Source organism: Phacochoerus africanus, chromosome 2 (genome assembly GCF_016906955.1).
Source record: "Phacochoerus africanus isolate WHEZ1 chromosome 2, ROS_Pafr_v1, whole genome shotgun sequence".
Classification (NCBI taxonomy): Eukaryota; Metazoa; Chordata; class Mammalia; order Artiodactyla; family Suidae; genus Phacochoerus; species Phacochoerus africanus.
The window spans coordinates 66,343,165-66,358,065 of NC_062545.1; the positions used below are offsets into that span (position 1 = coordinate 66,343,165).

Below are 14,901 nucleotides of genomic sequence, written 5' to 3' on the forward strand. Positions count from 1 at the left end.
ACGCATAAACGAGAAGTCTACAATTCATCTTGCTATAAAATGAAAACTATATATTGAAACTACATAATTTTATACACACTTTTGTCATTCAAGTTAAGGATAAAGTGCTCCCTTACAGCTAACACAATTTTATCTTTTTGAAATAACACTATTATATCCCATTCAGGTTTAACTGGTAAATTTTTATATTTACATAATTCCATATAAATTGGTAACTTTGGATAATTTTATCTTGACACTTAATACCATAATCCAAATGTGGCAGATTTAACCTATGTGTTTTTATAGGAAAACTCTATGAATGACACCTAATAAACTTTATGGTATAAATGTAGCTCATCACACAGTTATTTAAGGGCTGTTAGTTAAAAAGACCATTTTCTCATTTAGGTTTAGACATTACAACATTCTTCTTAAAACTGAAGAATTTAAGGACTAGAATGTTTAAGACCTTAGAGATAATCTAATTCCACCCCCATATAGCTGAGGAAATTGAGTCCTATAGTGATTATGTGATCTACCCAAAATACATCAAGCAGCAGAGTCAAGACATTGCGATGAATCTAATACTATTTCCATTCAACTATGCTTAGTATCTTAGAAACCTTAATAATCATAGATTTTAATGTATAAGAAAGAAAAACTCAGTTTAGGAGTTTCCTAGTGGCCTAGTAGGTTAAGGATCTGGCATTGTCCCTGCTGTGGTTCAGGTCACTGCTGTGGCACAAGTTCAATCCCAGGCCCAGGAATTCCCACATGCCACAGGCACAGCCAAAAAATAAGGAAAAATGCAGTTTAAGTGTAAAGATTTCTATAATACTTAGGACTTTACATAATTCCTATGTAAAAATTCCCACATAAAATTTAAAAAATCTCATCTACTAATTATACTTCATGTCTTTCTTAGAAGAAACAGAGTAACTCAGATACTAAATACAGATGATGTTTGGAAAGTTCACCTACTGTGTACCATACCATTAGAAATAAATTCTTTTTTAAAAAGACATTTTACAAGGGCAGAAAACATATGCACTGAAATTCCACACCAATCTTTATTCATATATTTGGGGGCCTGAAACAAATCTTATAATAACCTTTCCAAATTACATTTTATTCTCTTAATGGTGTGGTTTACCCCATTCCATAAAATCAAGTATGATGAATACACTAGAAGTGTTTTAAAAGAAAACCTCTTAAGACAGTTTTTATTAACCAATCCAGACCAACGATTGTCTCAAAAAATTAATCTATTAATTTTATGGAGGTGTCATTTAAAAAGATTTCATAACCAAATTATACATCTAATTAACTTAAACATAAATTTTAGCATTCATATCCCAAATCATGGAAGCCCTATTTTATAACTTACCACTCAAGGTAAACATACTTTGTTACATGTCAATGAAAATGAATGATGAATTCTCCAAATTGAAAACCCAAATACCTAATTTTAACATTGATGTATTTACTAATAATCACTTACATCATGACTATGTTTTTAAAAATATCTACAGATTTAAATGATAAGAAGCTTGCATATTATCAGAGTAAATCAAACTGTCAAATACTTTTTGGCTCTAGTTCATATCTTGCCCAAAAATGTGCATATCATAGGCAGCAGAACTTTTCTGTAGAATTTTATTTTGAAAATATTATTTCACTTGAAGATAGATCTAAAAAACATTTTAAGATATGAAAATGTTATACAACTTATCTATTACAAATTAATCAGATAATTAATTCTGCAATTAGGTACACTGTGTTAGCTCACCTACATAAAAAATATTGCACATTTTTCTTTGTCTCCAGATGTGACTGATGTCTAAACTATATAGAATTCCAAACTATTTAAAAGTTATTGTGTGAAATGTCAACTTTATAAATATCAGAACTAAATGCACTGTAAAACAATCATTTTGGTAAACATGCATTTATTCACAGTTGATTTATTTCCTCTATATAAATGCATAACTGCTCAAAATTAAGAACCCATGTAGAGGTACAAGAGCACACTATTACAAATCTATTTCTACCTTTGTTTTGAAGAAACACTGATCTTGGCAAAAACCTGGCTTACTTTATAATGAACTATTGCTGGCAAGAAGGCATACTTTAAAATTTTTGTGACCTGCACCTGCTCTTTTTAAATTATAATTTAAAAGCATTCATTTTCAAAGATTTATCTACTGTGGCATAAGTGAGTAATCATATAAAGTGGACACTGAAAGCAGTTGAGCATTTAAATGCCTGCAGAGCCCCATTTTACTCATAACTTACTACTGCCTTAAATTGCTAGACCACTCACTGATCATAATTTTAAGAAACTGACAAAACCAGGTCATTTTAATGTTAGGAAATTGACACAAACCTGCATAATACAGCATTCCTCCACTGAGCTGAGGTCATATTATACTTTAAAAATATAAATATACTGAACTGTGAGTTTTAGTTCTATTACAACCTCAAAGTGTTTAAAATATGCTTTAAGACAAAAGTGGATAACTGCAGAATATAGTCCAGACTTGACTACTAGTGTCAAACACAATCGTTCCTTATAAATAATTCTAATGGTGCACTGGCTTGATTGATTCCAGCAATTTCATTTTACAGGAGTGAACCATATTTTATATACATAGAATATATTAATTGAAAAATCCCCAAACAGGAAGAAAAGTTTAGAAAGCCGTCAAATGCTTCCAAATGAAAAGTAAAGGTCTATTTCTGGCCCTCTTCTACACCCTTATTGTTGGAATTTGACAAAAATCCATGGGTACAATTTACAAACTTTGACAAACTATTAAGTTAAAACCATTTTCTTTGGGGAAGATGAGAGGAAGTACCTTTAAAACCTGTTATACAAAATTCCAGCTGCCTTGTTATAAAAGTACGTTCCTTAGTTTAAAATCATAAAATTAAGGTGCAAGAAGTTAACAAAAATGAACTAAAGAGCTTTATTGACATCACAGTACATTCAAGAATAATTTTAAGAACATTACAGCTGAAAGAGAATGGCATGTTTATAGTCTTATTATGCACTATTTTTTTTTTTTGAAAAAAAATGTAATACAAAGAAATCCTATTAAGTAACTTGGAGCAGCATTTGGAAAAAGTACACCTATTTACAGATTTAAAAAAAAAAAAAAAAAAAAAAGATTCTGGTTTCACCTACACAGCCACAATGTGCCTCTATAATGAGACAAGCCCTTAAAACTCATGGAATTTTTTAAACATCATGGCATTCTTGCCACATCATTCCTCAGCGTTTACGACGGGGAGGGGTTGTTGATCTGAAAAAAAGAAAGGGAAAAGATAAAATTTAAAAATAAAAATGTATTTTACACTAAAGAATCTGCAATTTTCAAATAAATAATATTATATAGGATTTCTAAAATTACTTAAGACTATGATAATTTATCAGTACCAAATTGAGTTTATTAAAGAGAGAGAGAGAAAGGACACTTTCAACTTTGAATAAATTCAAATTTTTTTTTTAAAAATCAGACAAAATACTTTAAAAAGTATACTACCTTGATCGGGACTTAGACTTGTGTTTGCGGCTTGCCTTCTTACCAGACCTTTGAGATTTCTCCATGGATCTCGATCGACTATGTTTAGGCTTCTTAGCCTTCTTTTCTTTGCTACTTCCTGGAGATTCAGAACTGCTCCTTCCACTAGAATCAGAGCCTGAATGTTTTTTACTATCTTTGGTAGTACTTTTCTTACTATCCTGTCTAGAATCATGTCTTATGATTTTAACAGATATAGAACCACTCCTAGAGAATGTTCTTTCACTTTCTCGTTTCCTTTTTAACCTATCATCCTGACTACTGAACTTAAAATCTTTTTCTTCCCTTTTTTGTTTCTCCTTCCTTTTATCCTGTTCACGCTCCCTTTCTTTGTCTTTCTTTTTTCTATCTTTATCTATACTTCGACTCCTCTCCTTTTTCCTCTCTTGTTCTTTAGCCTCACCTTTATGCTTATGACTGCTCCCACTAAGATTTCCACGTTGATCATCAATTTTACGCCTATCTCGACTCCTACTGCGACTGGACCGATTGGTTCGCCTATCCCTTGAGCGACTTCTACTTCTACGTCTCTCTCGGGACGGACTTCGATTTCTTCTTCTTTCTCTTTCAATGCTATTTCTATTAGATCTCCTCCTATCTCTAATCTTTACTCTAGCCCTACTGCTCTCTATTTTAATTCTTCGTGAGTAACTTCGACTCCTACTACGTCTAGCTTTAACTGTTGGAGATCTACTTCTACTATGTCTCTTTTTCCTTTTGGGAGAAGAAGATCGAGAAGAAGTGCGACTACTACCTGAGCTAGAACTGTATGAAGAGCTAGAGACAGTACTACTAGTACTGCTAGTTCTGCTATTGCTACTGGAACTACCACTACTAGAACTTCCTGATCTACTCCTTCCTTGTTTCTCTTTTTCTTTATGCTCTTTTTTTGGTTCTAAAACTGACATAGTTTCATTTGGAGTTCTCTTCTTTTCATTAACCACATCACCATCTGCTTCCCTTGCTTCTAGTACTGATAAACTATTTTGCTCTTTATGGATAAATTCATTCATCTCTTTTGTAACCCTTTCTGTTTGTTGCTTCTCTTCTGAAACAGAAAAAGAAAAAAATACTAAGGCAAAAGCACAATGAAAATGCTCCCACACTACCAAATTTCAAGCTACTAAACTACAAAAATAGAGCAACACTGTTCAACAGAAATAGAATGCAACTTAACATATAAAAATATTACTATTATCACATGTAATCAGTTACAAAGAATACTGAGATATTCTGCTTTCTATTATTTTAATGTAATGTCTTTGGAATTTAGTGTGTATATTATACCTACAATGCAACTGAATTCTGGCTAGCTACAATGCAAATGCTCAATAGCAACATGCAGTTAGCCACCTTCCTGAACAGTATAGCAGTAGAGTACCAAAGTGTAAAGGTACTTATAAAACAAGTATTGCCTATTGTACAAGAAGGCAACTTGAATGTAAATAAGTAATTTACAGGAAATTTGCGGCCTTTAACTCTTGTTATTTTTCAAATTGTCCAAACAAGATTTTTCAAAAAAGAAATTCCAGGAGTTCCCATCGTGGCGCAGTGGTTAACGAATCTGATTAGGAACCATGAGGTTGCGGGTTCAATCCCTGGCCTTGCTCAGTGGGTTAATGATCCGGCTTGCAGTGAGCTGTGGTGTAGGTTGCAGATGCAGCTCGGATCCCGAGATGCTGTGGCTCTGGCATAGTCTGGTGGCTACAGCTCCGATTCAACCCCTAGCCTGGGAACCTCCATATGCCGTGGGAGCGGCCCAAGAAATGGCAAAAAGACCAAAAAAAAAAAAAAAGAAAAGAAAGAAATTCCAAATTTTTGAATAGTTTATAATGCATTCCCCCTTTCAAAGTATTTTTTCATTTGAGTAACAAGAAATAAAAATACTCTAAAATAGCTTAACTTATAGCCAGTGGAATATCTCCTAAAACAAAACAAAAACATGGTTTAACTTTTATAAACTACATATTCTGAATACCACAATTATTTTTTTTCTTTTTTGGCCACACCCGCAGCATATGGAAATTACTGGGCCAGGGATCAAATCCAAGCAGCTGCTGCAACCTATGGCACAGCTATGACAACACCAGATCCTTAGTCCAGTGTGTCAGGCTGGAGATTGAATCTGTACCATCAAAGAAACAATGCCAGATTCTTAACCTGCTGTGCCATGGTGGGAACTCCCCACAATAATTAATTTTAAGTTTGATAAAATTGTAAATGAGCCAAAAACCATGGTTTCACTTATATCACATATTATTTAAGTCTTGATTCTATACTTTGATATTTTTAGGTTGGTTGAAAAATAAAAAGAAATACAAACAGAACTGTGTAAACATTAAGTTTGTACAAACATTAAAAAGATATACCTTCCATCTGTTTATCATGTAACAGCTGCTGCTCTTTTTCTTTTCTCCAAAAAGCTTCCTGTTTTTGCCGGATTCGGTGCCGTAATTCCTCATCATCAGTATCAGATGACTCAGAGCCTCGGTCACTCCTCTCATCTTCACTGTCTCCTGATCCATAACCACCCAGTCCACCTGTGTGCATAAAGCCCAGTCTATCATATGTAAAAACCACTCTATACACTAAAAACTTTTTACGGTCTGAGAAGAAAACTCATTTCTTTTTTCATTGCCTTTTCTTGAAAGAATATGCTTATTCGGGGTGGGGAGGAGTATAAATTACAATGCCTAAGGAATACAAAGAATCCTCAGGAAAACTGATACTTTATATTTTATTCTTTCAGGGACATTTCATATATGTGATTTTGTCTGTCTATGCTAAATAACCAACAAAACCATTTAACAGGGCAGTAACACAGCTTCACTAAAGCATAATCAATTCATACTATCTTAAGCATATTTGTGATGATCCTGAAAATATTTCTTTTTTTTTTGGTCACACCCACAGCATGTGGAAGTTCCTGGGCCAGGGACAGAATTCGTAACCTGAGCCACTGCAGTGACAATGCTGGATCCTTAACAAGCTGTACCACAAGAGAACTCCCTGAAAATATTTCTAACATTAACTCCTTCACTGTTCAAAGCTTAGAAACCCAAGGGATGCTAAGTTTTTTCCTAATAAAATTAGAATACTGTAATTCTCACTGATACAGAAATGGTACTGTGCTAAAACTACTCCCCACCCTGAAGTGATCTAAATAATAATCATAACAAAACTACACGGGCTTTTGGTTTTACCCATTTCTGTTGATCCTCACAAAAATTAATTTGAAATGAATGTGGAAAAGGCAAATTCAAGCTTCTATATACTTGGTAATATATCATGCAAGTAGCAAATCATGAACACATCACTACTATTATAAGATAAATCCTTTCCACTACATTAAAATTTGACTTGCTGCAACACAACCTAAATAAAGGTCCTTAAAAGCATTAGCGGACAGGTACTTCCCTAAGGCATGTATGTAATAATTTTGAAAGTGAGCCTAAATGCTAAAATGGCTAAATTATGAACTATTACAACTTGCCCTAATAAACTCTGAATTAGTCACATTTATCATTCCACTGTGAATGCTTGAGTAAAGAACAAAATAAGCAAATCTTCTACAGACTAATATAACCCTAAGACCTAAACTTTATAAACTGAGTAGGAATAGTACAGTTTCAAAACGGAACACGTAGAGAGACAAGGTAAGTGTGTTTCCCTTTAAGGCCCTCTCACAAATAAGGAGAATACTTACCGAGTCCAGTGAGGGAAGCCAGTGCACTGGACTGTGCCAGCTGTTTTGCAGGAGCTTTGTATCACATCAACAACAGGAACAACATGTTAACACAAATAGCCACGATTTCATAGTCATGAGAGTCTATGGTATTGTTTAATCTACTACTATTGCTGCTTTTTGGGGAGAGAAGAAACATTAAAAACATAACATTCATTTTAAACTAGTAGCATGTCTGGCCTTGAAATTTTAATTGTGATGTGAGCTGATATTGGTTGATAATGAGGAAAAATATTGACCAGTACACTGGTATTTTTATGTTTGAGGTATGGCCCATTATTTAAAATTTTCTTTCAATATACTTTTTAAGTGTTATGGGGTGGGGAAAGCATTACTTGCTTCTGTAAGAATTATAAGTTGTAAACTGTGAAAATTCTGAAGGTTCATAATTCAATTCATTAGTCTAACTATAATAGAAATCATATACCATTACCATGGTATCTATAAAAAAATCAGGTGAAATTGAACATCAAGAATTTTTCACAATACATTTTATAAAATAACAGCAAAACTGCTGATCTGTGCTCAGGTAGGTTGGATAAAACAAAAATATTTGTATAGTTTTAATATGGTGTCTACAAATCTAACCTTTCCCAAAGAGTTAAAACATGCAAGAGAATATTCAAAATCTGCTATTAATTCAACAAGGACAACAAAAAATTCCAAAATAGCCACCAAAACCAAAACACCCCCAGAAAAAGAAAACCAAGAACACCCCTAATATACCTTTCGTTGCTTTCCGGTGTGCATCTTTGGCTACATAATAAATTTCTTCATCTGTAACATCCAGTAGAATTTCAGTCAACAGCATTTTTGTCAGCAACATCTAAGGAAGGATATTTTATGTGTTTTTTTTCTAATTTAATTATTACAGTTACTGATACATTTTGACATTTTCAAAAAAATTAAAAGGCAAAGACATTTTATAAGATATTTTAGGAGTTCCCATCGTGGCATAGTGGAAATGAATCCGACTAGGAACCATGAGGTTGCAGGTTTGATCCCTGGCCTTAATCAGTGGGTTAAGAATCTGGTGCTGCCGTGAGCTGTGGTGTAGTTCATAGATGTAGTCTGAATCTGGCATTGCTGTGGCTGTGGTGTAGGCTGGTAGCTGTAGCTCCAATTGAACCCCGAGCCTGGGAACCTCCATATGCTGCAGGTACTGTTCTAAAAAGCAAAAAAAAATTTTTTTAGAGATCAGATCAGTTATTCCAAGGAATAGAATATCTTGAAATTATTTTAAAACATCAGAACTTTAAAAATTTAATTTCAAAATCATGTGGATTAAAAAAAAAAATGTGGATTTATCTGTATAGAGATGCTGAATCCCAAATCCAGAGACAAAAACATTTTTTTTAAATTCCTATTAATAAGAAGTTCCACGAGTGTTTTGATAGTAGTGTTCCTTCATTTAATAACATTAGCACGCAGCAAAACGCTAGTTTCTTTTTTTTTTTTTGGTCTTTTTTTTGCTATTTCTTGGGCTGCTCCCTCGGCATATGGAGGTTCCCAGGCTAGGGGTCGAATCGGAGCTGTAGCCACCGGCCTACACCAGAGCCACAGCAACACGGGATCCGAGCCGTGTCTGCAACCTACACTACAGCTCATGGCAACGCCAGATCCTCAACCCACTGAGCAAGGGCAGGGACCGAACCCGCAACCTCAGGGTTCCTAGTCGGATTCGTTAACCACTGCGCCACTACGGGAACTCCAAAAACGCTAGTTTCTTAAGCCACTTAGGAACTCACATTAACTCTCAACTCAAAGTAAAATTTGAGAGGGGGGAAACAAGAAAAATAAGGAAAAGGCAGTTATTCCATTCTGTGAGATGAAGCCCTCTTTTCTTAATTACTATAATAGAGAATACAATAAGAAATAAGAGGTGGCTTCTAACACCGGTTTGGGTACCAACAGCTGTTTCAAATGTAGACCATTAGTCAGATACTTAATCCCCCTGGACTCCAGATTACTCAGCTACTAAAATTAAAGTACACTGAATCAGCATCCTCTAAAGACATTCCAAAAATCACTGGTCTTTAAATATGAGAAACACAGCATATTATATTCCTGATCTCAGAAAACAACAATATACATTACAGACAGTGAAAGCTGTGATAAGTCTTGAAATAAAATAATGTTTAATTGTGTTCAACCTAGTCCTTCCTAAATTTACTCTTCTATGCAGCCTTTCAATCTTCCTCAGTACCCAAAATACATTTTTTAGAAAAAAATAGATCAATAAATGTTCTCTTGGGTCTCATGTAATAAAAGGCTATTTAATTACACCGTTGGTATTAGAAAATGTGCTTGGGACTTCCTGTCGTGGCTCAGTGGGTAAAGAACCCAAATAGTATCCATGAGGATGCTGGTTCGATCCCTGACCTTGCTTAGTGGGTTAAAGATTCAGCATTGTTGTGAGCTGCAGTATGGGTCAGAGACTCGGCTCGGATCCGGCATTGCTGTGGCTGTAATGTAGGCCAGCAGCTGCAGCTCCGATTTGACCCTTAGTCTGGGAAATTCCATATGCTACCATGGGAGCAGTCCTAAAAAAACAGAAGCAAACAAAAAATGGAAATGTGCTTAATGCCTCCTTTATAAGCTGTAATTTTGTATTTTAAGTGTTACTTGGATTTAGCAGACATTATTGCCCAGCAGATATACATTTTATAACTATTTCATAAGTTCTCAATGTAAATGTTTTAAGATAGTCAACCAATAAGTTTTTTAAATTAAAGAAGATAAACCAAGTAATATAATATTATATGTCAGTTATACCCCAATTAATAAAAATTTAATCCTGGAGTTCCCGTCATGGTGCAGTGGTTAATGAATCCGACTAGGAACCATGAGGTTGCAGGTTCAATCCCTGCCCTTGCTCAGTGGGTTAACAATCCGGAGTTGCCACGAGCTGTGGTGTAGGTCGCAGATGCGGCTCAGATCCCGCCTTGCTGTGGCTCTAGCGTAGGCTGGCAGCTACAGCTGATTAGACCCCTAGCCTGGGAACCTCCACATGCCGCGGGAAGCGGCCCTAGAAAAGGCAAAAAGACAATAAATAAATAAATAAATAAGTAAAATGGGAGTTCCCGTCGTGGCGCAGTGGTTAACGAATCCGACTAGGAACCATGAGGTTTCGGGTTCAGTCCCTGCCCTTGCTCAGTGGGTTAAAGATCCGGCGTTGCCATGAGCTGTGGTATAGGTTGCAGACGCTGCTTGGATCCGGCGTAGGCCAGTGGCTAAAGCTCCGATTCAACCCCTAGCCTGGGAACCTCCATATGCCGCGGGAGCAGCCCAAAGAAATAGCAAAAAGACAAAAAAAAAAAAAAGATCTTTTTAAAAAAAATGTAATTCTAAGGTAAGAAATTTAACATTCTACCATTTGATACTCCTTTTCTTCTTCAGTCATCTCTGGTTCACTCTGCTCTTCTTGAGGAATTGGAGATGGACTTCTGGTGACTTTTCCACTGCTTGCAGCCTCAACATTTTCAGTGTCTTCATCTTCCTCATCACTATCCTAAAAGAGTAACAGTACTTTTGGGTAGCTCAAATTCATGTTTACAATATAAAATAATTCTTACATATTCTATTTTAAAACCCCAAATTAGTCTATGAAGCAGATACATAAGAATGAAATTTCTAGAGTTCTACTGTAGCACAGTGGGTTAAGAATCTGGCATTGTCACTGCAGCAGCTTGGGTCACTGCTGTGGTGCGGGTTAGATCCCTGGGCCAGGAACTTTCACATGCTGCAGATGCAACCAACCCTGCCCCCACCACCAAAAAAGAAATTTTTCTCTGAATTGCCTTTTTGTGCTGTAGATTTCACTTGGTAATTTAAAGTGCTACCTAAGAGGAAACGTAGGATGACCACATGTCTTAAAAGAATCAACTAATTATTTTTCATTTTTTTCCTGAGTCAAATTTTACCTTATTTTATGAATAACTAGGAGCGCATCATGACCAAAGACTGATTTAATGAATACCCATTATATTTGATGGTCATAAAATGAGTGGTATCTAGAATTTTGGGTAAATGGATCACAATTATTCAGTAACTTTCATAGCTGTAAATTTCAGCTATTTACCTAAAATCATGTGACTTATAAATAAAACTCTGGAGTTTCCATCGTGGCTCAGCAGAAACAAATCCGACTAGAAACCATGAGATTGCAGGTTCTATCCCTGGCCTTGCTCGGTGGGTTAAGGATCTGGTGTTGCCGTGAGCTGTGGTGTAGGTCACAGACGCGGCCATGATCTAGCACTGCTGTGGTATAGGCCAGCAGCTGTAACTCTGACTTGATCCCTATACCCTGGAAACTTTCATATGCTGCGAGTGCAAGCCCTAAAAACCAAAAAAAAAAAAAAAAAAAGTCTAAAAAGATCTCAGCTGGTACTGAAATTTGTCTCTTTTCAGCTACATAATGAACAGATAGGTTAAGAAATGAGGTCTAACTTCAGACAGAGGAAATACAAGCAGTTTGTCTCTGTATGGTTAGGCAAAAAAGTATTTCACAGTCACTTTTAACAATCCTACTACCAGGTAACCACGCAAATACTACAATGGAAAGACTATGTGAACCAGAGAAAGAATACATGTAACACAAGTCCAAAGGCATCTAGGAGGAGAGGGAAGATAACCACCAAATAGTAACAAAAAAAAAACCTTTTAAGGTAAATTTTAACAGTGGTAGCCTTTTGTTTTTCTTTTTATTTTTTTGTTTGTTTTTTAAGGTCTTGGCATATGGAAGTTCCCAGGCTAGGGGTCGAATTGGAGCTACAGCTGCCAGCCTACACCACAGCCACAGCAACACGGGATCTGAGCTGCACCTATGACCTATGCCGCAGCTTGTGGCAATGCCAGATTCTTAACCCCTCGAGCAAGGCCAGGGAATAAACCTGCATCCTCATGGATATTAGTCAGGTTCTTAATCCACTGAGATACAAAGGGAACTCCAAGTAGTATGTACCTGTTAATCCCAAATTCCCAATTTATCCCTCTCCTCCCCTTTTCCCTTTGGTAACCATACGTTTGTTTTCTACAACAATGAGTCTGTTCCTGTTTTAAAATAAGTTCATTTATATCATTTTTTAAAAATTCCACATACATGTGGTATCATATTTTTAAACAGTTAATGTAAATTGGTGCCACCAATATGGAAAAACAGTATGGAGGTCTCTTAAAGAACTAAAAATTGGTTACCATATGATCAGCAATCCTACTCCTGGGCATATATATACAGTGTGTGTGACTATTACTCAGCCAAGAATAATGCTACTTGCAGCAACATGAATGGACCTACAGATTATCATACTAAGTGAAATAAGTCAGACAAAGTCAATAAACTTTTCACATAAGATACTTTATGGAGTTTCATGTCATGATAGTCTACTTACAAATTTACTTCTCTGAGGTAAACGAGGGCCATCTCCTCCTTCAGCATCTTCTGTGGCCTTCTTTTCTTTTTTAGACAATTGTGAACGTTGTTGTTCCATTCTTTCTTTTTCCAATTTCTTCTGCTTTTCACGTTCCATTTTTTCAAGACCTTCTCGAATCCAAGCTGGAAGAGTCCTGCGTTTTACTGCATCTGTTTCACATGGGAAAAAAATATTCCTAAGTCAGTTAAGTGAAAGTCATAGATGCATGAGTTCTTTATTCTTTTAAAATTTCCTTATTATCTGTATCAAGATATTACTGGGTGGAACAAAAAAAGTGTACAAACTTAGTAAATATCATCAATTTCTATTTTATAGCAATCACTGAAATTCAAAAAGATAGATATTACCTAACATGTACATTCATATTTTCTACCCAAGTTGGGTTGAGAGACAACAAACATTTTTAAGAGTTATCAAACTGCCTATTAATTATTACTTCTAGAATTTAAAACAATTTTAGAAACCAGATTATCCAACCCATGACATTTTAACAGGTTTCATTGGGTGGATACATGGCAAGAGATAGAGAAGTCTATTTGTTTCTGGTCACATACTCATTTAAATGACTGTAGTTACAAAAGTAGTCCCCTAAAACACAATACTTTTCTTTAAAATCGTCACTTTCAATAGCAACAGTGAATGCTGTCTTAATCCTTACAATGTGCCAGGGCATTATGAAAGCACATTATCTCACTTAATTATACAAAAGCCCTAAAAGAGCACTGCTGCTATGCCATCTCCTTTAAGTGAGGAAACTGAGGCTCACAGAGATTAAGTGATGTGTTCAAGGTTACTAGGACAAAAAAGTAGTGACTGGGGCTAATTCAGGGCCAACTCTTACACTCTGCTGCTTCATAAAATATGAAAACATAACAGAGCTAAACAAAACCACAAGTCCATTTTTCCATTAAGAATTCATTTGGGGGATGGGGTTGCCTTCATGGCTCGGGGTTAACGAACCCAACTAGGATCCATGAGGATGCGGGTTCGATCCCTGGCCCTGCTCAGTGGGTTAAGGATCCAGTGTTGCTGTGAGCTACGGTGTAGGTCACAGGTGCAGCTCAGATCCCAAGTTGCTGCAGCTATAGTGTAGGCTAGCAGCTGTAGCTCCAATTCGACCCCTAGCCTAGTAACTTCCATATGCCAAGGCTCTAAAAAAACAAACAAACAAACAAACAAACAAGGGAAAGAATTCACTTGGGGGAGTTCCAACTGAAGGGGCTCAGGTCGCTGTGGAAGTGTGCGTTTAATCCCCAGCCTGGTGCTGTGGGTTAAAGGATATGGCATTGCCACAGCTGTGGTGTAGGTCACAGCTTCAGGACAGATTCAACTCCTGGCCCAGGAACCTCCATGTTCCACCAAAAAAAAAAAAAAAGAATTCATCTGAGGAGTGGGGAGGAAGCGGAATGGACTGGGAGTATGGGATTAATACATGCCACTATTATATTTAGAATGAATAAACAACAAGGTTCTACTGTACAGCACAGGGAACTAGCCAATCTCCTGGGGGAGACCATGATGGGAAAGAATATAAAAAGAACGTAATACATGAATAACTGAGTCCCTTTGTTGTAGAGCAGAAACTGGCACAACACTGTAAATCAACTATAATTAAAAAATAGACTTGTACATGCTCAAAAAAAAATAATTCATTTGAATATTATTTCTTAAAAAAAAATTAGAATCTTCCTAAAATGTCTACTTTGTGACAAAAAAGGAAAGACTTAAATGCTCTGGCCCATTAACTGCTAGATTTGGATTTCCAGATTAAAAGGAACATAAACATGTAGCTTGTCACTGGCAATAGATTTCTAATATGTTACTTAAAAATTAAAACTTTCTGGAGTTCCCACTGTGGCAGAGTAGAAACAAATCTGACAAGTATCCATGAGGATGCAGAGCAGGTTTGATCCCTGGCTTCACTCAGTGGGTCAGGGATCCGGCATTGCTATGAGCTGTGGTGTAGGTCACATATGTAGCTTGGATCCCACATTACTGTGGCTGTGGTGTAGGCCGGCAGCCATAGTTTCGATTTAACCCCTAGCCTGGGAACTTACACATGTTGAAGATGTGGCCCTAAAAAGCAAAAAAAAAAAAAAAAAAAAAAAAAAATTTAAATTAAACATTACAGAAAGTGAAACAGAAAAATAAATCTGGC

The 14,901-nt window shown here is 36.0% G+C and overlaps 1 protein-coding gene across 3 annotated transcripts in view; it reads right to left on the reverse strand.

Annotated features, from left to right (window-relative positions):
• PNISR (PNN interacting serine and arginine rich protein) overlaps positions 1–14,901 on the reverse strand; it is a 33,500-nt gene that overhangs the window by 586 nt on the left and 18,013 nt on the right. The window contains exons 7-13 of one of the 3 annotated variants that reach the window (XR_007132298.1): positions 12,702–12,892; positions 10,685–10,822; positions 8,038–8,137; positions 7,273–7,326; positions 5,936–6,106; positions 3,528–4,614; positions 3,170–3,287 (exon numbers count right to left, since the gene is read on the reverse strand). Coding sequence is in view for 2 of the 3 variants with exons in the window: in XM_047761431.1 (XP_047617387.1) it covers positions 3,257–3,287; positions 3,528–4,614; positions 5,936–6,106; positions 7,273–7,326; positions 8,038–8,137; positions 10,685–10,822; positions 12,702–12,892 (1,772 nt within the window). In the remaining variant the exon portion in view is untranslated. Of the gene's footprint in view, positions 1–2,927; positions 3,288–3,527; positions 4,615–5,935; positions 6,107–7,272; positions 7,327–8,037; positions 8,138–10,684; positions 10,823–12,701; positions 12,893–14,901 lie in introns of those variants that run through there. The other 2 variants (XM_047761431.1, XM_047761441.1) reach the window with 2 other exon arrangements.